Here is a 23,364-nt window from a genome sequence, read left to right as displayed (position 1 = left end):
CAGTCTTATAAACAATCTTCAACAATTGCTTGGAATTTTTTTTTTTTGCCTTTCACATGTTTGCTTGCTAACTTATTATTAGTTAGCGCCTTTACTTAAGAGTGCACTACTGCATGCAAAAGCTACCAAGTAGAAGTGCATGGAAAAAATTGATAAATTAAAACTGTAAAGGTCAAATAGAAAATACCATTGTGATCAGGTTTAACTATGCAGATACAGGTGAGCACATATGCTTCATAATCACCACTCATACACGTGACTTCAGCAAAATATAGATCGTTGTTGTGATCAGCTCCTTTAGTCTTCATGGTCAGATTGAAATGAGAATAAGACCTATAAATGCAGTCTTTCCCATCAAAACATGAATTGTGACCCACAATACCTTTTAGTTCATATGCATGATCCTAAAAATGTAAGAATTGTTAAGTGTCAGCGAGCGTAGCATGAATACAATGTCGTTTAAGCAATCTGCAACCGAGAGAGAGAGAGAGAGAGAGAGAGAGAGAGAGAGAGAGAGAGAGAGGGAGCAGACCCCCAGAAGATCATTGTCCTCGTTGTGCATGTCTATTAAAGCCTTAAGCAATTCCCGTGTTGTGCAACGGGTCGTACAGGAAGCAAAAGCTTCTGCTGAGTGCTTCCTTGTGCCATCATGATACCAGTATAGAGTGTTCCGTACGGCCCTCTCCTCATCAGAAAGGCCATCCATGCACCTATTTCAGATATGGAGTATTGTTAACGACAGCATATTTTATTAAATGGAAAGTGCAGAACATAAATATAATAGCCAGTGACAAAGGATTTGAGTTGATAAGTTTGCATTCCAGGTGCACAAGGACATAAATGTAGTAATAAGTTTGCATGCAAGGTACACACGGACATAGTATATAGGTAGTAAAGTGGAGTGACTTTACATCATTTCTCGCTGAACAACATGATGTGAATCAATAGCTTCCTGGGCTTTCTCTAAGGTCTTAAATGGCCCTCCACGGTCAGGATATGTATGGAAAAATCCCTCCTTGTCAACTCTGACAAAATATTTTATAAATAGACCAGTGGGCACCAACGAAGAAACAAATGAAGATGATATGAGAGCCATGCCAAGCTTCAATGCCAAGGGATCTGGCACCCCAGACCTGAAGTGGAACACAAAAAAGGTATGATTTTGATTAGATCAGAAATAGGAAATAAGGTGGAACAGAAGTCTGCTACTTCATGCATGCATTGCAAAATTGGTCCACCCGCTCCAAACCCAAAAAGTATGATTCGATTAGATCAGAAATATGAAATGAGGTGGAACAGAAGCAAATGCTACTTCATGCATGCATTGCAAAATTAGTTCACCCGCTTCAAGCCCATTCCAAACCATCAAGCTTAGACCAAAATGAAACCCCAGTCGTAACAAACTTTTAGTGCTCAACTGACGATTTAAAACAGAGAGAGAGAGAGAGAGAGAGAGAGAGAGAGAGAGAGAGAGAGAGAGAGAGAGAGAGAGAGGTTCATACAATAGAGACTGCAGCAAAGAGGGAGAAACGCTAGTGATGCACGATTTGTCCACTGCTGTAGTGTCAAGCAACTCCTTCAACTTCAAGAGCCTGAAGTAAAAAAGGGGCAAACTGTCATGTAGAAAAATCAATATGGTTTCAACAGAGTAAAGAAAGAAGCAACGACAAGCTAGGAACATAGATCAAAATGATCTTTTCATCAAAATACCACGCTTTGAACTGCTGTTGATGTGCTTGATCTGTCTGTTAGAAAACTGCCACCGGCAAGGGAGTAAAGGAAGTTGGGCTAAGTGGTTCAAAATGGGCATTGGATTACTTTAGTAGTTTAAGTGGCAATGTTCTGTCAGAAGTTCATGCAGAAATATTGATATCACAGTGACCTACACCACTCGAGACACACATGAACCCTAGCGCTAGCTATCAACATACTATCCCCACGCAAAAGTTCAAAGTGAAACAACTCACAATTTAAAGCGAGAGAGAGAAAGAGAGAGGTTCATACGATGTAGGCTGTGGCAGAGAGAAAGAAGATGCAGCGGTGATGGACGATTCCGACACTTGTTGATATTCCTTGGTGTATTGCGCTGGGGATGGTGCAGGGTTCGGAGTGGCCCCTTGTTGATCTTCCTCGGGGCGTTTGGAGCCAGATTCATCAACAGTCCTATCCAATTATGTATGTTTGGTCAGGAGACAATACACATGATAAATTGATAACCAATGCATAAAAAAGTCGCATACGGCGGTGGAGGATCGCGGCTGAGGCCGGAGAGGAATTCCCTGATGACATCTTGGACGGGTCGTGTCGGCCCGCCATGGTCGGTGAAGAGAACCCCATCCTTATCTTTGTAGACAAGAATTTCTTCGCCGTTGGGAAGACGATAGGGGAACCAAGAGTATCGCTGGTCGCCGCGGTTGCGTTCGGGCGACATGCGAGGAGGGGAGTTGCGCTAACAACACACTAGGAGAAAAAAAAAACTGGCTGAAAGAATATGTATGGGTTACGACTTACGAGAACCTTCCTTCCTCATGGATCCAACCCCGTCGGTATTCATCTCAGAAATCCTAAGTTGGTGATAAAAAGAGTTTCTCCCGATTTTCCAATCTCATCTCAAAATAAGTAAGCAGCGGAAGGGAAATTAATAAAATACTTCGTCCGTTTTCAAATTAAATGACATTCAAGACTATACTTGCCACTGAACGGAAAAAGATGGTGAAAACGAAAGCTAGATCGTCTCGAAATAATAATGCAATTGAGGACATACGGCGAAGGAGGCAGCGACGACATGTTCTGTTCCCAGCGGTTACGATCGACACCACCCGTCGGTCACGCGCCCAAGCAAAGGCAAGGCGATTATGTTTGCGTTCGCCGAGTATTGATGATTATGCTTGCTCCCTACTCCCCCCTAGACACCACATCCGTCTATATATATATAGCGTGCGCGTAGACCGTGCAGTTGGACTTGAAAACGTTTTGATAGTAACGTGTAAAACTAGGAATCCACCTTCAACGCAGCACTATCATGTACTGTATGTATCCTAAACGGATTTAACTTCTTTTTCTCCCGGATTATTACTAGTCCGTCTGTTCATAAAAAGCCCAACAATATCAAAATTGGAGAGACATAGCGGAGAGAGCCGAAAACTGCAAACGGAGACCGAGCTACATGTAGCCCTATTTAAGAAAAAAATCGGAAATTGTGGTCAGCTACACCTTCTTACACTAGGTGATTTTTCTTTTCTTTTTTGTTACGGAATCAAAATCAAATATTACCAAAAAAAAAAAAGGAGGCATGATGCGGGCGATATCACACACACCCAGGCCTTCTGGCAGGCCGTAAGAGCATATCCAGCTGCGTCCCCCAAACGCTCCTCCAAAGGATTGTTTTGTCCGGCGCGGCCCAATACAGTATCGGCATCTCGAGTCCGTCCCCGCTACACAGGAGACACGCTCTGGGCACGCCGGACACAACGAAAAGCAAGCCAGGCTCCCACCTGTCAGCGACTATTTCCATAACCATTGGTTCGCGCCTTTTTATTTCTCGTCGCGTCTTCCCTCCCGCGCCTCCCACCCCTCCGCCGCAGCTCGATTTGCCAGCCGTTACGAAAGCTGATCTCTTCTGAGTCGGCACCGTCGTCGCGGCTGGCTCTCGCTGACCTTTCGCCTCTGTCGCTTCGCCAGCGCGTCCCAGAACGCGGCGTCAAATCCGCCCCACTTCCGCGCACATAAGATATTCGACAACTTGTCAGGTAGGCGTGATAGGCCGCCGTTCGTTGCCTCGTCTACTGTGACGCAATTTTAACCATTAATTTTTATTCAGACATGGATGGCGATGACGAGATGCTTGTCCGACTGCTGGACGAGCAAGCCTTCGACGACGACATCCGAGAGCATTTGTTTATCATCGCGTCCCTCCAGGACATGATTGACGCTGAGGCAGAGAAGTGGAAGAGGCCGCGGAGGATCAAAGCCGGGGAGAAAGAAGTCGAAGCCCCGGCAGAGGATGGAGGGGCATACCATGCTGCACAACGACTACTTCGCATATGAGGCAACACATGCCGAAATTTTTTGGCGCCGGTATAAGATGAGCAAGGGTTTGTTCATGAATATCCTCCACGGCGTTCGAGAGTTCGACAACTACTTCAAGCTGAAGCACGATGATGTAGCCGTTGTCGGGTTCTCGTCGATTCAGAAGTGCATCGCCGCCATGAGAATGCTTGCATACGAAGCACCTGCTGATACACAAGACGACTACATTCGCATGAGTGAGTCTACTGCCATTGAGTGCACATACAAGTTTTGCCGAGCTGTGGTGGGAAAATTTGGCAAATACTACTTGAGAGGGCCAACTGAAGAAGAGACTACACGAATCATGGCACAAAATGATGCCAGAGGATTCCCTGGAATGCTTGGAAGCATCGATTGCATGCACTGGTTATGGAAGAACTGCCCGTTTGCCTGGCAAGGTATATACAAAGGGCGTCATGGATATTGCAGTCTGGTGCTTGAAGCTGTGACAGATTATGACATGTGGATTTGACATTCTTTCTTTGGTATGGCGGGATCACACTATGACATCAACGTGTTGCAGCAGTCTCTGGTGTTCAGCAAACTAGTGGAAGGTCATGCTCCACCATGCTACTATGTGATCAATGGTCACCAATATACCAAAGGCTATTATCTAGCCAATGGTATATATCCAAAATGGGCCACTTTTGTCAAAACAATCTTGGCTCCATTAGGTCAAAAGAATTGCCACTTTGCTTCACGACAGGAGGCTTGCAGAAAGGATGTCGAACGTGCATTTGATGTGCTTCAAGCTTAATTTGCAATTGTTCGGTACCCTGCTCTAAGTCGGTCTCACGACCAAATGTGGGAGGTGATGTTGTCTTGTGTGATCATGCCCAACATGATCATCGGGGATGACCGCAAGAATCATGTCAGGAGACATGTTGGTCCCTATGAGTATCAGGGTCCTCTGGCGGAGGTTGATCATGAGTTGCCTACAGATTTTGCCGATTTTCTCACCATGCATGCAGATATCCGTGACAGCAATGTTCATGAGCAACTTCAAAAGTATCTCGTTGAGCATATGTGGAGGATCAAAGGATTATCAGCAAATTCCGTGACACCTTGATCTAGCGCTATTATTACATTTGTTTAGTTGTTTTATTTTTTGTTGTATTTTAATTTGAAAACAAATATCGACAAACATATTTATTTCTATGCTATATTTAATAAATGGTTGTGTTTTTGAAAACCCTATAAAAAAGTTTTGGGGCTGCGTTTGGGGGACGCGACTGGTGAGCGACGTCCCCCAAACGCGACACGAACAAAACACGTCCCCTAAACGTTCCATCCGGCGCCGTTTGGGGACGCTTTGGGGGACGCGGTTGGAGATGCTCTAACATGTTTAGGGCATGGCCAACACTCCACCCTGGACTACTTCTCTAGCTATCCACGTAGGTTGGGGTGGCCCGGAAGTGCTAATCATGTAGCTTGCAGAGCAACGTAGTCTCCTGCAGGAGATGTTACCTCTTCAGAGCAAAAGGTTGACTAGACACACGCATGCAAGACTCAAAGGAGGGAAAGATAACCATGTGAGACAGAGAAAAAGCTGAAACAATATCACAAAAAATGCTACCACCGTTGGATGGTTGTGATACTCAATAGTAGCTCCATATATTTTAACCTGTATTAAATAATGGGAAAGCAGCATACCACTGCCCCCATAACTAGGGCATGGCCAACGCGTATCTCCAACTTACTGCCATATCAGACTCGGATGTCAGATCTCAGGTTCGGTAGTCGCTTCGCATACAAATTAGGGCCACTTCTTTTGGGCTTCTCCGGTGGCTTCTGGGAGAAGCTTCTCCCCACCAGCTTCTCCCAGAAACCCGGACCCTAAATTTTTTCTGGCTTATATTCTAGTTTGGGCTAAATAAGATTATAAGCCAGAACATATTTGAGGTTCGGGCTTCTGGGAGAAGCTGGTGGGGAGAAGCTTCTTCCAGAAGCCGCTGAAGAAGCCGAAAAGAAGTGGCCCTTAGTGTCTTACAGGGGAGGCTGCCGCCTTCGACGGTAATGGAAAGAAAAAGAGCAAACGCTATAGAGAGAGAGGAGATCAAGCCTAAAGGTAGAACCAAACGGGACATGCGCACTCACATGGAGAAGAAACATAATATTGGGAGAGAGAAGGTGGGTCCCAGGTAAAGTAGTGGCTTCCGCTGTGAGAGTTTTGTTTCAACTACTACTTCATTTTTATTTATTATTCTTTTAGACATGGAGCGACATTAAAGCGTATGCCACCATAGCTCATGCCCTTAGCTACCTAGGAGGCTCAGACTAGCAGGAAAAGGTGCAATGAGAATTATAAAGTATAAACACGAAACCACCAACCCCATCTTATTTCTACTCTTTCTCGAGTCACATCCAACACGCCAAAAACAAAACAAAATACACATTCAGAAACACCATGTACCAGGGTGAGCAGAGAAATATATACATCGCAGAAATATATACATCATGTAACCATAAACTAATGTACATCAAAAATTGGAGCTAGATGTAGGATCTTTTACATCTAGATACAAAGCTTTTTTGCATGCATATACAAGATAATATACATCTATACATCTAACTAGCAGGTAAAAGACACATTATACTACTAGCTAAAATAATCTAGATATATGATTTTTTACATCTAGATAAAAGCTATTATACATATAACCATAAACTTATATACATCAAAGATCTAACTAGCAGGTAAAATGATACATCATAGTAGCCTAAATATGCATCTAGATATATGCTACTACATCTGTCCATAATATGATGTCTCAGCTTTATCAAAATATACATGTATTTAGACATGTTTGTGTCTAGATACATGCAAATTGTGACAAAGTTAAGACATCATTTTATGGACTGAGTGAGTATTTTACATCTAGATATCAGCATTTTACATGCATATAGAAGCTAACATTAGAAACTAAGATGGATCCAGTATAAACAGAACATACATCCACCTAGTCCTGATATACACATATGTATAAGACAAGTTACACTGAGATAGAAGGTAATATACATCTACAAATTGGAGCTACCATCTCACAGATACGTAATATACATCTTGTGGTGACCCAGCATACCACTGCATGGTGTAGTATGCAAGTTGTTGACATAACACTAATGAAACACCGTTCCATTAGTATTACATCGCTCAGAGTGGTACAACATAAACATATGCGGGTCCAAGGCATATCTATAGAATTACAACACTGACTGTTTACAGAAGATCAACACAACCTCCTACTTTACAATGAGGTAAAACTACAAATAAACTCCAGAAGAACGACTCGTAGTTTAATCTTATCACGAACTCTATTTATAGAGGATTTGACTAGCTACAGAGGCTATGACTAGATTCTAGCTAAATACGTGCTAGGATTAGGGAGTTAGTTCCCTTCTACTGCTAATCTAGGTTTTATCCGTGGTGTATGTGGTGTTTGACTCTTCTGACAGGGTTATGTCCTTTGAAGTAGTTGTTAACTCCTCGTCCTTCGAGTTGCACTGTAGATCCTCCTTCGATGACTCCATATCTAAGAAGGGGATTTAAGGTGGAATGAGTACGAGCGTGCTCAACAAGTTCATTATAGGAAAGAGGTGTTTAATGCACTAGCTACAGCCATGGACCAGAAAGTCCAAGGCAATGCATGTTTTTGTAATCATTTCTTCAAAAGGTTGCTTTTATTCTGAAGAACTATGTCCGTCAGCCTTCATCGGGTGTCTAGAACTTCGTCGAATTCCTTTCCGGCCATGTTCGCAGTTCCAAAACCCGGAACAGGGAGTGACATGTCATGATTTGATACACTCTGCACAGGTGTGTTGCTTTACCCATAAGAGATCTTAACCTTGCTGCCAACCGGGCGCGCAACCCGTCCACACTTCCGTGGTGTGAGGCCCGGTATAAGGTCCTAGTCAATATTGTATTCCTTCGCGACCTCGCACACCCACCCTTTGTTGCAATTCCGACCTTGGGTCCTCGCGGGCCAGCGTATCCATAAGATACCACCCGACCTCGACTACTATCATGTTTTCTGACCCGATACCTTCGCCGGTCGCTGCAACCCATCATAGACCGCATTAACGTGGGGACTTAGGGCTCCCCAACCACTCCGGTTGTCCCTCGGGTTTCAACTGACTACGGTAAGCGCATCCGTTGATGAACGAGAGGAAGAAATACAATTGACTACTCCGTCCCACTCCAGATCTTATGGTTAACACGAGTCTTACGACACAAGAATCACTGGACGACATTGTTTGTTAATCCTAGATGGATACAAACCCTTGCAATGGAACCTCCACCATACTCATACCATGGTTCCATTTCCCACCACATAGTCATATTCATAGTTATGAAATTAGCATTTTTGCTTTTCATGCAAGAGTGATAAGTATAGTACTTTGCAAGTAATTTGATAAAAATACTCAAATTGACATGACCAAGCAATGAAGTTGCCTTTCTTGACTGCAAGATTATGCAGGCAAGGTCTTTGATACGCAGTAACTCCAAATTCTGAAATAGCATCATCGTCCGGTAAGGACGATGTTTAAAAGATTGGCAAGGATGCAATAATGCATAAGTATGAGATGCAATCGCGCTAAGTGTGACCTAACCCCGATGATTTAGGATTAGTGAGTTGGTATGATTGGTTTAGGGTGTGTTGCACTTTTAGAGTGATTCACAAACAAGGTTCTTATTAAGGGTTGATTACTTGGTACCATAAACAAGTAGTGCAATATATCACAACAATAATATTGCTAGCACACAACAATAAGATTTGGTATAGTCCTAACATGTAATGAAAAGTTGTTGGTTTTAGTACTAGATGGCATGGTTCGTGATTACTTAGCATATACTTCAAAAGAATAACTTTTGAAGAACATGTTCTTGAATGAAGAACAAGTATGATAATGATGGTTGTGGGGCTCTATGGTTTACTATGGTTCCAAGTAGTTTCTGAAATAAGGATTAGATGGATCACAACAAAGTTGGATTCATTAACATCTAGAGCTTATATGGTTTTAGTGAAGCACATCTTAAGAAATTAAGAATACATGGTTACTATTATGGTTGGTATATCTTACTGGTGGTAGATAGCTATGGTTTATAGGTCCTATTAGGCAAGATTGATGATGACTCTTTATTTACTTCAAAAGAATAACTTTTGAAGAACATACTTCTTAAGTAATAAGAAGTATCTCAATTAAGGTTGAGGTTGTCTAGGGTTTGCTATTGGATCCACTAAGTAAAGAATAGTTGGTTCCTAAATGGGATGGTTCATAAGTATCTAACACTAGTAGGGTTTAGTGGGTATAAACATGTAAGGTTCAATACTAGACATGGTTATTATTAGGATGGATCACAATGGTGTGATGCTAAATATGGATAGTTAAGGATTATAATTTGGATGAGAAGAACTAGGGTTTACATTTATAAGTGGCCCTACTTGATCTTTTAGGTTTTATTAGCATGAACACATGGAATATCAATTTATTATCAAGAGGGTTCCTATATTTTATGTGAACATGGGTATGTATTTAGCTGCTAATTATGAAGCTATAATTGAAAATAAATTACCATGATCATATTTTATAACCTAGGGTTTAGGTTAGAAGCAAATTAGGATTCACATGAAATAGTGGAGCTAGGGTTTCTAGTGGAATTAGGGTTTTGGAGTTTCACATGAAATTATGAGGTCATAGTTTTCTTCAACATGGAATTTAGGGTTAACTATTTGTGATGCAACTCTTAAGGTAATAATTTGGTTATTGAGTTAAAGTTATTAATAACTTTGAATTAAAAATAATATTGGACTTGGCCTTTTATTATTTTTAAAGAATTACTAATTAGGATAAATAACATTTAGGGTTTAAATCCTTCAAATAAGGAATTAATAAGTTAATGATAAATAAAATTAGTTTTAAAGTTTTCTTTATTTACTTACTGATTTTTATTTAGTTTTGAAACTTTTCTTAATTACTGAATTTTAATTGAATTTATAATTAAAAGAAAAGGCTTAATTAATAAGTATTAACAATTAAATTTTTATTTAAAATAAAAATTTCATATTATATTTTTATTCGATAGAATTTACTTTTACAAGAATTTTTATATCTTATTTACATTTTTCTGAGTTAAAATGAATTTTATATATTCATGTAAAGTTTCAGCAATTTATGGGATTTAAATTAGAACGGAAAAAATACTAAATCTACCCGGTTTATCTACCCACACAGTCACTGACTGGTGGGGTTGTGTCGACCTCATCCGCCACGCCGTGGCGACGGGGCTGCTGGCCGGCGGCAGTTGGCGATGGTCGCCGGCGTTACGGGGTTCCCGCGGGGCTGTGTGGGGGCTCGTTGGAGCGAGCACGCCAAGGCGGTGCTAGTGGTGGTGGCGCCGCTCCGATTTGGTCACCGGAGCATGATCGCCGGCGAGGCCGAGCGGCGCTGCTCACATACGAATGGCGCGGCGAGGCTACGGTGTGTAATCGATCCGGGCGAGCATGCTAGGAGGATCAGTGGCTCACCAGGAGCACGATGCGCGTGACGGCGAGGCTAGAGGCGGTCGGGTTCGCCAGATTCGTCCGCTCCTGTCGTCGGAGAAGACGATGTCGACAACGACGCTCCGTAAGGCTCTGACTCGATTCCTCTTGCCAGGCGGGCAAGTCGAGCATGGCGATGCTGATGGCGTCCTCGGCATGGCTCGGGAATGTCCCAATCGACGGCGATGGACATTGGCCGGTACAGCTAGGGTTTCGGTTACGAGGAAAAATAGAGCAGAGAGAGGGGAAATGGAGGGCGTCTGCATGTTTTATAGTGTCTCTGTCGCGCGCTGGCGGTCAGCAACGGCGGCGGTGACCGCGGGACGTGGAGCTCTCGGTGCCGTGGCGCTCTCCTGTGCGTCGAGGATGGCGAAGACGAAGGCTTCGTCTCCAGTCTTATCCGCTCGAATAGGTACGTGGGCTAGTTTATGTTGGGTTGGGCTGGACCATGGGCTGCGGTTTGGGGCCTGCTTCTGGGTTGCTGCGGCCATGTGAGGTCCAGGTAAGCCTCTATCTCTTTCTTTTCTTTTCTGTTTTATTTTTCCCTTTTTTTAATTTGTTGATCTAAATTATGTTTAGAATTCAATCACTTTTGTAGAACTTTACTGTTTGAAATCTAATGGAATTTACTCAAGATTGTTGTTATGTATTAGAAAATTTAATATGGATATTAAAACATTGGTTTATTAATTACTATTGGGATTTGAATTAAGTATCCATATGGGCATGAATTTGAATATCATCTTGGAAGTATTCAAATTATTTTCCAAATGATATTTTCTTACTTAGTGATATGTAGGGTTTTATTTGGTATTACTTTGCAAGAAACAAGTTACAAAGTAATATTTATTTATGGATTTCTATTAAGAAGGTGATTTAATGGCATGATTTCATGCACCTAAATATTTCTAAGGACTTGATCTCATATTTGAGAATTTGGTCACTTGCACATGATTTTATGTGAACACTTATTTATTAAGGTCTTGTAAGGTTTATTATAACCCTATTTCAAGGTTAGCACTAGTATTATATTTTTAACAACACCTTGAAATACTTAGAGTAGATATTACTCTCACCATGGTTTGGTTTTGGTTTATGAGGATAAGTGGTGTATCTAAGTGGTTAATCACCACATCTGGGTTTAATTATGGGATTTAGCACTAGGTGTTTCTTATGTTCCATAATTATGCATAAGCTTTAACTAGTGAGCAATTCTAGGGTTCTAATTCTATTCACCTAATGGCACATGGTTTTGAAACTCAAATGTGGACTAGGTTTGTAGTTGTGATCACCCAAGTGATGCACAAACTCATATTGAAGTATGGTTTAGGGTTTTACTTGTAATGATCAAGTAATTCACAATTTAGTTGGAAATATGGGTATAGGTTCTATATGTAATTTAACACCATATTACTTTAGCTAGGGTTTCTCTTCCTCACCACTCATAGGATGGTTCCATCAAAGATCAGTTAGGTTGATATAGGGCTAAACTATGCAAGGTTTGTTACTATTCAGTTGTTTCTCTAATTAATATATTGGAAATGGTTTTAGGGTTGCTAGTAGTTCCCCTATGATTTTATGTGCTGGATTATATCTGCTTAACCAACTAAGGTTTAATTGGTAAATATATATATATATATATATCTCCAAAGCATGGTCATAATTAGACATGATCAACGTGTTCTTAATGTCTTCTACCTCAAGTCCTTAGGGTTTATGATCATTACTCAATTTATAATGATCAAGGGTTTGGCTTCCTAGGGCATCTCTTATGAACTAGGTTTCTCACTTCCAAGATCAAGTATTGTCTTGATCAACTGGGGTGCAATACTTCTATTATACTTTCATGGATGGTCATGACTATGGTTGCCTCAATAGTTTATATCCCAGGAGAATGCCTGAGATATTAACTTAGAGTTCTTTCCAAGGAATGATGATATAATCATCTGGTTCTATGAATAGTTCTCTCTCACAAATTCAAGTGTTGGCTCAGCTAACTTGAGTGTAACACCATAGCTTGAGCTCTCTTATATAGGAATGGATTGTTCTAGGGTTCATGGTGTACTCACAAGATCTCATTAGGTATGAAAAGGTTAAGTCTCCACCTGGATAACTTAGTTGAACTAGTCTCTACTTTATTTCATCAATTCATGGATATAGTCTTGTTCACTTTAATATTGGATTATCTCACCACTTCAAGATGAGATTAAATACCATAATGCTTTAGCTCAAGAATTATCCTTGAATCTTTATTAGGTATAACTAAGGTTGGTATGAATGATTTCTCACATTTGGGAAGGACTTTAATAATAATAACCTAAGGTTAGGCTCCATAGATAATGATGTGATCATCAATATCTATGTTTAACATAAATGGGTTCTCTCTCTAGGAAATGTCTTGAACAATATCCTAGGGTTCTTCTTGAAGATGATGATGTGAGTAATTGGATATATATTCAAGGTTTAGCTCAAGGGTTGACATTGCTTCTCTAATAAATATAGAACTTTCTCTTATCTAGTTTTGATGTATAATAATTTGGAATAGAGAAGAATATAACAAATGGTACCTAGAGAACATTTCTAGAGTTGAGCTCCTTGTCATGATTCCAAGATTTAAGTGGAATTAATACCATGGGATTCATGGTAGGAACATAGATTAGTTTAAGACATGGAAAAGATAAGGCAAGAATAGTCTCTCCATTTTATTGTTACTTGATTTCCAATTGGATAGATATTCATATGTTATGGCAAGGAATACCATGTTATGATCTTTTATAAGATCAAGTAATTAATCCTTGATTAACGTGTTAGTTTTAGTTCTATTTGATGTAACCCCTTAGATCCAATCATCTCTACCCAAAACAAGGTTTAGCAAAGTTCACATTGAGGTTTGTAGCACTTGGCTTAATAATCTACTTCAATTCCATCAAGGTCAAGTGAAACTTCAGTTACTGGGACATGTTTTACTTGAAAGCGCGAAAATTCCCTGGATTTTCTATGCACGGATGCAATGCACATATTTGTTTCCTCTATTTTTGTAACCCCAAATCCTGGGATATTACACATCTATAAATGAACTGATATAGGATCATCTATAAAAAAACGACCCCTTACGGGTGCACACTGCAATTGAAGCAAACTACCACTTATATTCAATGCTTACATACATGGTAAGGAAAAGCAAAACACCATAGTAGTTAAAATGAGATAACATGGATAACAGAGGATAAACAACACATAATACAACACAGTAACTTCTCCTTGCTTAATCCAACAAGCCTCTGTTATTGCAGATTTGCAGCAAACATTTGTTCATCAGTTTGCAAGGTAGAAACCACATATGCATCACTAGATGCGGAAATCACGGCCCATGCCCACAAAAAAAGTAAAACATATTACATCAAACATCTAGCTCAATAACGATAGGATCATAAGCCAAATTTTGAAGATCTAGTATGATTTCACATACTCGCCTAATGTGGTGACCCTGCATACCACCGCATGTTGTAGTATGCCAGTCGTTGATATAACATTCGTGAAGTACCAATCCGCAAATATTACATCCCTCAGAGTAGTACAACGGAAAATAGCTGGTCCATAACTCATTCATACATTATTGCAAATCAAATATATACATCATCTTGGAGCTCCTCCTGGGTCCAGAGAGGAATACTCCTGGGTTCGAGGTGAACCTGACATAGCTTACAATATAAGAGTTCAAGCAGGTTATACATTTATTTCCTTCCGAGCAGCTAAATACTAAGAAGTTCGTATTGCTCGGTTACCACTAGTACTAAGGTAGTTTAAACTTTGTTTCCTTCGGGTGTCTCCTCGTTTTCGTAGACAATAAGATAGTCTACTCCTTCTATTCCGCCTGAGAGGTCGGGCTCTTCATAGCAGATCTCATCGGCTCCACCTTGTCCATCAGATGCCTCCTCGAGGTGGTTCAGACATTCTAAGCAAGGGATTATAAGAGGTATTAGTACGAGCATACTCAACAAGTTCATATTAGGAAAGAGGTGTTTAATGCACTAGCTATGATACTAGACCAGAAAGTCTAATACCAATGCATGTTTTAATAACCATTTCTTCAAAAGGTTGCTTTTATTCAGAAGAACTATGTCTGTCAGCCTTCACCGGTTTACTAGAACTTCATGGAATTCCTTTCCGGCAGCGTTCGCAGTTCCAAATCCTGGAACAGGGAGTGACAGGTCACGATTCATTACACTCTGCAGAGGTGTGTTGCTTTACCCATAAGAGATCTTAACCTTGGTGCCAACCGGGCAGCTTTCCCGTCCACACTGCCTTTGGTGTGAGGCCCGGTATAAGGTCTTAGCCAATTATACTCCTCTGCTACCTCGAACACCCACCCTTTTTTGCAATCCCCGACCCTGGGTCCTCGCCGGTGCATACCTCTATGGATATCCCCCGACCACGACGTCAATTCAGGGCTCTACCATAAATTTTGCCGGTAGATGCAACCCATCATAGACCGCATTACCGTGGGGACTTGGGGCTCCCCAACCACTCCGCTTGTCCTTCTATGGATCAAGTGACTACGATAAGCGCATCCGTTGATGAACGAGAGGTGGAAGTACAATTGACTACTCTGTCCCACTCCAGATCTTATGGTTAACACGAGTTTTACGGCACAAGAATCACTGGACGACATTTGTTGTTCAATCCTAGATGGATATAAAACCATTGCAATGGAACCTCCACCATTTCAACACATACCATGGTTCCATTGCCAACCACATAGTCATATTCATAGTTATGAAAATAGTACTTTTGCTTTTCATGCAAGAGTGATAAGTATAGTACTTTGCAAGTAATTTGGTAAAAATACTCAAATGACATGAGCAAGCGATGAACTTGCCTGAAGACTGCAAAGTGTTGCAGTTGGAAGGTGTGGACTCACCCTTGTCCTCTGTTTCTGAAATATAGCATCATTGTCCGATAAGGGCAATGGTTAAAGAAGCAAATATGCATGCTTTTCAGTTTTAGGGTTTAGTTTCCCCCCTTCCCGGTGTTTTATCATTTCATGTCAGAGGTGATTACAACGAACAATTTCAAGATGACTCCTTAGGAGTAAATTACTACCTTGGAATATTGCCAAGGTGTTTTTAAGTCCAAATGAATTTATGGACTTATTTTATCATCAAAAATATAAAGGTTGATTTTTAATGATAAAGATATTCATTTATTGTATTTAATTATGACTTAATTTTTAATTGTCTCAAAATTTCCATTTCATATTTTATTATGATAGATAATTTTATGCTTACTGGTTTACATATTTTTATTTATTTTTTTAGAGCTATATTTATTTTCTAAAAATCCTGGAAAGATTTACTTAAATGGCCAATTTTGAAATGACCATAATGCCCCTATGGGCCTCACCCGTCAGGTGGCCGAGCTGGTTAGGTTGGACCAGCCCTTTGGGCTCGGTCCAACCGACTTAGTCGCCCCCGTAGACGCCTCCCCTGCCTAACCCTAATCTCCTCGACGCTCTGGCGACTCGCGTCGCCGTCGTCGAATTACTCCGGCCATCTCCGGCCATCCCCAGCGACGTGGTTGGTCGCTGGCAAACCTCCCCTCGACGGCGCACCCATTGATCCGCATCGATTTGGTCTTCGTCACCTCCTCCGTTCGCCCCCTTCTCGTCTGCACGCCTGCACGGTTCCGCAGCGATCTGGTGGTCGTCGGCGTTCCGAGGCTGTGGCGCTGCCGCGAGCCTTGCCACGGTGGTGCGGTGATGCGGCGAGGTTGTGCCTGGCCTGGCTTGGCCTGGCGCCGCCGTGCCCCCGGCGTGTGTGCCGACATGGCCGCCATGGCCGTGTCCTTCGATCTGCTTCACTTGTAAGTGCTCCACCGCCTCCTTCTCTCTTTCTCTGCTCTTCTCCTCCATCTACTAGCTTGAGCCGCGGCTGTTTATCCTCATGGAGAGACCTGCTGTGCTGCTGCTATGGCTCTGTTGTTGCTGTGCGTATGCTGCTGGGCTCTCTACTGCTGACATGGCTTGCTGTCTTTGTTCATCCTTGTGGTTGTGCATGTTACTGTCTATCTAGATGCTCTCCTGGTCGATCCTAGCCATTACTGTTGCTTCATCCTTGTGCTAGATTCTGGTTCTGGCCCTCCTGGCTCACTACTGTGAGTAGTTCTTGCTTTTAGCAAGTGCCAGTGCCCTTGGTGTGTGATTCATTGTGTTATGCTTCATAGAAATGCCCTGTTGAGCATGACTGTTGCTAGATAGCTCCATCCGTGGATGGTTTGCTTCTGGATATGCTTTATCTGATTATCTATGATGCAATTGTTGCTTAACTGTGGCCATTTCATATAATTGGTTCATGTATTGTTGCTAGGCTTGAATCTAGCATGCCTCAGCATGCTCTAGCAGGCCCTGATGATCATGTGGTCATCAGCTCCTTGCTATGTGCTTGCTATTTCCCTGCATGTGCCTGACTGTTGCTCGTGAAAGCAATTCTGTTGGCTATTTCATTAATTTGATGCACCTAGATGTCTCTGTGTGAGCTATATCAATTACTTGTGCTTGTCAGTGAAGCTTTGCTTCCTATTTCTGACAGACAAACTTGATCTACTGATGTAATGGTGATTCCTGTTTATTCTGTGCAATATCTGGATGGAAACCAACATGTGTTGGCACCTCCTGTGATGCTTGAACTCCTTGGAGTGATGATAGGCTCCTCTGGTTGTCTTTTATGTGTGGCTGGGTAGTTGTTGTGACCCTAGCAGAGCTTCGCCTGCTAGTGATGGTTCCTCCTGCCATTTCTGTATGCTTCTGTGCAATACTACTGGTAGTTATTCAAGTGCTTCCAGTATATTCGATGTTGAAATAAAAATAGACATGTAAATGTCTATATTCTGATGGTATAGCTAGCTATAGGGTGCTAGGTGAGTCTAGGTGGCTAGATAGGGATTAAATCCATGCTGGATTTCCTTGGTTATGTCACTTATAATTCGGTTGACTTAATCAGTGTTCCCTTGGATGATTTCCTAATGGCTTTTCCCTTATTTTGCTTGCACCATATGGCTGGGTGCCAAATGATGATACAAACAGGGTATCTCAACCCTCTGGCTTGGTGGCTTATGCATATGCTTGATTTGTATGAGCAAAACAGTGCTTGCTCATGATTCTTGGGTATACCTCACTCCAGCTCCTAGAATATGTGTTGATGTAGAGGTTTTGCTTCTGATTGTTGGCTTCAGCTTGCCCTGCTCCTCCAGCTAGCTTGTGCTTGATCAATTCCTTGTGGTTTGCTCAACATCACAGTTCCTGATGGAACTGTTCTGGATGATTTGGTGGTTTTGGATAGGTTGAACAGCTCTGGATGTTCTTCCTGTTCTTGCTGTTCTTACCCTTTGGAGATTCTATCGATGAGTTGCTAGGGTTTTGGCTTGGTGAAAAGGTTTTATAAGAGCTTCTCCTTGCTCCTATGGTCGACAGCAAACCTGGTCACTTGGTGACTCTCCCCTGGTCTATGTGTGCTATTGGGCATGCAGCAAGCCCTGTGAGCTGCCTGTGTGCTTCACAGGTTGGGACTTGTGCTTTGGTGTGGATCAGCTCGGCTGATCCATGATCATATCCTCTCAATTCCACTTATTTGCTAACCTGCCAAGTGGTTTTGCCACTTGGCCTAATTCTTGTTTTTGTCTTTGCTGTTTCTTTATGCAGGGTTTAAGAAGATGATCAAGAAGTTCTTTATCAAGTGTTGATCAAGAAGTTCTTGAAGAATTTAGCTAGTTTAGCCATTTGCAATACTTTGTAATTTTCCATTTCTTTTTCATTTCTTCAATTTCTATAATGTGTTGTAATTATTATTATTCATGTGAATATTGTAAATGACAATGTATCTTGTGTGATAATCAATAAAGCTCAAGTTTCCCTAATGAGATTTTAATATATGTTCTATTATTCTATATTTCATACTTTTCCAATTTCTATAATTGTTTGTTGAATTTCCCAAATTTGAATTATAAATACTTAATTAATGTTTGAATTTGGAATTCAATCATGCAACTTAAGTTGAGAAAGAAGTTGTCCCTCTCTCTTCTCGAAAACCCTAAATATGACTAAATAGGTTCAAGTTTATCGCACTCTCGAAACCCTAATTCTGTGTGGTGTCGAGAGAGAAACTTGTCGCACTTTTATGCAGTTTTTCAATAAAAGCGCGAAATTTCCTCAGATTTTACGATGCAATGCACATCCCTTTCTAAACTCTACCCCTCGATCGTCTCTAAACCTGGGATATTACACCTACTCCCTCCGTCCACAAATAAGTGGACGCGTGCGGATTCCAAGAGACCTTAAATTTTTTGTTAAAAAATTATCATTCCTTAATCAATCTGCTCATTAATCAAAAAGATGCTTTGATTTAGGCGCTAATAAATGGTGTGCATGCCTAGTAACCAATAAAACAACATTGAGAAACCGAAAATGATTAATGGGGGTTGAAATCAAGGCATGCACTAGAGATCTAAACGTAAAAAATATACCAAGAAGTCTAGATGTACACTTATTTGTGGATTTCTTAGAAGGCTAGATGTACACTTATTTGTGGACGGAGGGAGTAAGTAACAAATGGAACCATAGCTTGACGGGAAAGAAGGGAAACTGCCCTCTTGCCCTACTGTAGTGTGCGCCTCTCGTCATCGTTGGATGAGGAGAACCGTCCCACAGCCAGATCCTCTTCCATCGTGTCCGTGCTCCCACCATGCGCCCAACGTCGCATCCAATGCATCCACTACCGAGCTTGGGTACCGCTATCGAGGTGCATTAGAGGTGCGAGGGACCTGGAGGAGGTGCGACTCGGTGGGGAATCAATGGAGGAGTTCGATACGGTGTTGTGCCAGTGAGAGGGGGCGGAGGAAGAGGCCGGAGCCGGCCAGAAGCGGCGGCGCGTGGCATCCAGACTTCGCTTGTGAAGCAGGAATAGGGAACGGAGTGAAGGCGTGCGATGGGGAGGCGCGGGGGAGAGCTGTGGTGCTGGGTGTGGTGGATGGCGGCGCCGACGAGGTGGGGGCCCGGATCAAAGCAACAGGGAGAGAGGTTTTTGGGGGAGAAAACAAATGGGTGATACGCTCTCTCTCCGTGGGCGGAGGCACCGAGAAATGTCGTTGACTTGTGGCTAATGGTGGGAGATGGCGCGTTACCCTGCCCGATGAATATCGTGCGGTACGCAGAGTGAGTACAGGATAAGCGAAGTTTGTGGTCAGCCAGTAGTTAGAAATTGGGTTCATTGAGTAGAGTCTATATCTCTCCAGCAATCCATTGTCGGGTCTTCTGCTACAACTGATGTCGTCGAGCAGCACAATGGAGATCAGCACAGGGTGGTGCTCCTTGTAAACAAATGAGCGCGCGTGGCTTTTCACCACCAGGAAGTTTAGATCTAAATCTATTATTATGCGACGTCCCTTCTTTTTAGAACTACAGGCTCCCGCCTCATTCCATTTTCCATAGAAAAACAAAATGTAAAGTTTGTTTTATTGCATTACAGCACATTCCAGATCACCTCTAAGGTTCAGAAACTCTAGGCTAAAGCCTCGAAACATCTCACCACTAACTCAAAGAGCAAAGGAACATGAAAAGAAACTACAACGAACATAGTTTTTCCTGATTCCCAGGTCTCCTTGTCTTCTACTCATAGATCATCGGACACCTCAAAATCTCCTCTGATATTTTTTTTTTTTTTGAGGAAAGGATCTGACACATATATTCAGAAGCAGAGTACAAATTACAAGGAGATCCAAACGGAAAAGAAAAAAACAAAGGAACCCTGCAATTAGCACAAAGCACCCCGAGCCTCCTGGAAAGATCACGATCAGATCCACCACCACGCTCCCGAGAAACCTAGTTGACGCCAGCGTCGCTGTACCACCAGCCACCGGAGAAGAGGCACCACCATGCTTTGTAGACGGCCGCAGGATCCATCCGCCGCCGAGAGACGGAATCTGAGCTCTCTGAACGAACACGGCCACAGCACCAACTCCTCAGCTCCACCCAACTCCCAGCCGACCCGACGCCTTCAAGGTCCACCAGCCGCACCGCCCAAGCTCCGGCAGAAGCTGCTCCCCTCGCCACCGCGGCCGGCCAGAGCAGAGACGCCGAAGAAGAAGACCACCAGCAACGGAACCACCAAAAACGGACCACAGAACACCGCTGGCTCCTCCCCTCGCTGCCACAGCCGGCCAGAGAAGCACAAACGGCGAACTGCGCCCGACGGAAACCTCCACAACCTCCCCGACCACACGGCCGGAACGGGGGAGGGAGGGGGAGGACCACGCCCAGAAACGCCGACAGCACCGCCACCGTCCTCGACGCCGCCAGCAGGGCACTCACACCTAATCTACATCTAACTAGCCGGAGACGCAGGACCGGGGTTCCCCCACTCTCCCGCCGCCGAAGCGGCCGGCGGAGAGGGAAGGAACCACCGGCCTGGCCGGCGGCACGGTGGGGAACACAAACTCGCCTCCTTATCGCCTGCTACAGTGACGAGCGAGAGGATAAGGAGGAGAGACGGATATTCTGAAGAGGTTGTTGTGGTCCTTTTAAAAATCTCCTCTGATATGCTCGGCCCATGCATCAGTTTTCTTTTCTTCAGTTTCGCAGCCCTCTTGCTTTCTGCTCGAGGTGACGTACACATTGATTCAAAGATTCTGTATGTCTTTGGGCCACAATGGACTCCATCTCCTCAGCATTTTCGTGAGGCGAAACCAAATAACCAGACCCAAAGCATCGCCCAAAATGAATATCATTTCTATTTTTCCATACCGTCCACATAAGAGCGGAATTCACCATAGTAATGACAACATTCACCTTGTTACTTATCCACAATCAAGCTACTTCAACATCTACCACCATTGTATTGTTTAGGATTCCAGAAAGCTCGGACCAAAACAACTTCACTATGTCACATGAAAAGAACCAATGATGTACACTTTCTAGTTCAGAACATAACAGACATGTTTTGTCACTAATTTGGCGTTTGCTTAAGTTATCTCTAGTGAGTAATTTACTATGAGAAACTAACCACAGAAAAACATGAACTCTAGGAGGAATGTTAAAATTCCAGAGAGCCAGGAGAAAAACTGGGGTAATCCCCCTGAAATTGATGACTGCATTATTTATCCATGTTTTCTTACGAAAAACCCTTTTATTTTGAATATAATTCTACTTACTTTTTTCCAATCTAAAAAAAAAGATTCCTGCTTTTTTTGCTCCAGTTTCTATTACTCTCTCCAATAGATTCTATCTTAAAACATACATTGTTAACGCAATAAAACTTTCTGTTTCTTTCTATTGAGATTAGAAAAGGAGAAAAAGTGGATTTATAGTCACAGGCTGAAAAATTTAGAACAAATTGGAACCATTAACTAGAATTCTATCTTTTTTAATTGCAGTAGTGAATGACTCTTAAACTTAAGGCGCGCGCTGGCCGTCGGTCGGCCGATCCGCGCGCGGGGATCGGTAGTACCAGCGCCGTTCGATCGTAATCCGGCGTGCAGAATTAGCAGCATTTTGATTTTTGCATTTTGCCCCCTGGTTTTTGGAAAATCAACCCGCGATCCTAAGCCTATCAGTTTAAACCGAACACGTGTTTCCCTTTGCCCCCAAACTTTCAGATATTTACAACAAAACCTGCTGTTTAGTATAGCAACAAAAACCCGCCGCTTTGTGTACAAAAAATAAAAAGTATTACAACAAAATTTTCACAGTAAATCTTCACATATATGTACAACAAATTATCAATATATTTACAATAATAATTAACAACAAAAACAATATTTTTTATTTGGGTGTTTACAATAATAGTCTGTTTCCATGCAATAATATCTTTACAACAAATCGGAAACATACTTACAACAATAATTAATAACAAAAACCAACATTATTTTATTTGGATGTTTACAATAAAAGTATGCTTTCATTCCAGAAATATCTTTAGAACAAACCAGTAAAATATTTACAGCAATAATTAGCAACACAGGCCACAAATAATTTGGGTGTTTACAACAAAAGTCGCAAACATCATCCACAAAAACCACAGACTATTTACAACTAAAAAAAAATATTTTTGCAAATAATTCAAATGTTGTTAAGAAATAATTTAATTTGCTACAACTTGAATTACAAAAAAAAATCATCGTCTATTTTTACAAAAGTTAGAAACAAATACAACAAATATTCATATGTTTGCAAACAATCAAAAGTGGTCAATCAATAATTAATTTGCTATAGATTGAATTACAATAAAAGTTGGCATCTATTTTTTACAAAAGTCACAAATAATTACAACAAAAAAAATGGTGCACAAATAGACACACAGCCAGAAGAGAAAGGTCCAATAAATTTTATACGCAATTGTTACAAAACTAACGAACGTATACAACATCTCTACATGCGGCATGACGAAGCTAGAATGGCGTTGGCTGCTTTGCTTGCATGGGCTGCGCTGACTGCTTTGCTTGCATGGGCTAAAATCGCAGCAGGGAGTGTTTATGGGCTAATGGGCCTATGCGGAAAAGCTACTGGCAGACCGCCGGACGAGCGAGCGAGTAAGGGACCGATCGCGTGCCAACGATCGGTCTCCCGAAAGCAAGCGTTTTCCTAAACTTAAATAGGTATTATCTCCCCCGTCCTTTTAATGGCATAAAAAAATTATTATGGCTTTATGCCTAATCCGTGTATAGATAAACTCTAGGCCTGAACAGCATTATTATCCAAAGATCCCCC

At 42.0% G+C, this 23,364-nt stretch overlaps 1 protein-coding gene across 2 annotated transcripts in view; it reads right to left on the bottom strand.

The window, feature by feature from the left end:
- LOC127296737 (uncharacterized) overlaps window positions 1-2,846 on the bottom strand; it is a 48,657-nt gene extending 45,811 nt beyond the window's left edge. For both annotated transcript variants that reach the window (XR_011744001.1, XM_071819454.1), the window contains exons 1-6: window positions 2,241-2,846; window positions 2,005-2,163; window positions 1,503-1,592; window positions 912-1,133; window positions 533-710; window positions 188-404 (exon numbers count right to left, since the gene is read on the bottom strand). Coding sequence is in view for 1 of the 2 variants with exons in the window: in XM_071819454.1 (XP_071675555.1) it covers window positions 188-404; window positions 533-710; window positions 912-1,133; window positions 1,503-1,592; window positions 2,005-2,163; window positions 2,241-2,431 (1,057 nt within the window). In the remaining variant the exon portion in view is untranslated. The remainder of the gene's footprint in view (window positions 1-187; window positions 405-532; window positions 711-911; window positions 1,134-1,502; window positions 1,593-2,004; window positions 2,164-2,240) is intronic.
- Window positions 2,847-23,364: the final 20,518 nt, after the last annotated feature.

This window comes from Lolium perenne, chromosome 4 (genome assembly GCF_019359855.2).
Source record: "Lolium perenne isolate Kyuss_39 chromosome 4, Kyuss_2.0, whole genome shotgun sequence".
NCBI lineage: Eukaryota > Viridiplantae > Streptophyta > Magnoliopsida > Poales > Poaceae > Lolium > Lolium perenne.
The sequence above is the reverse complement of the archived record's forward strand: the minus strand, read 5'-3'. Positions and strand labels throughout refer to the sequence as shown.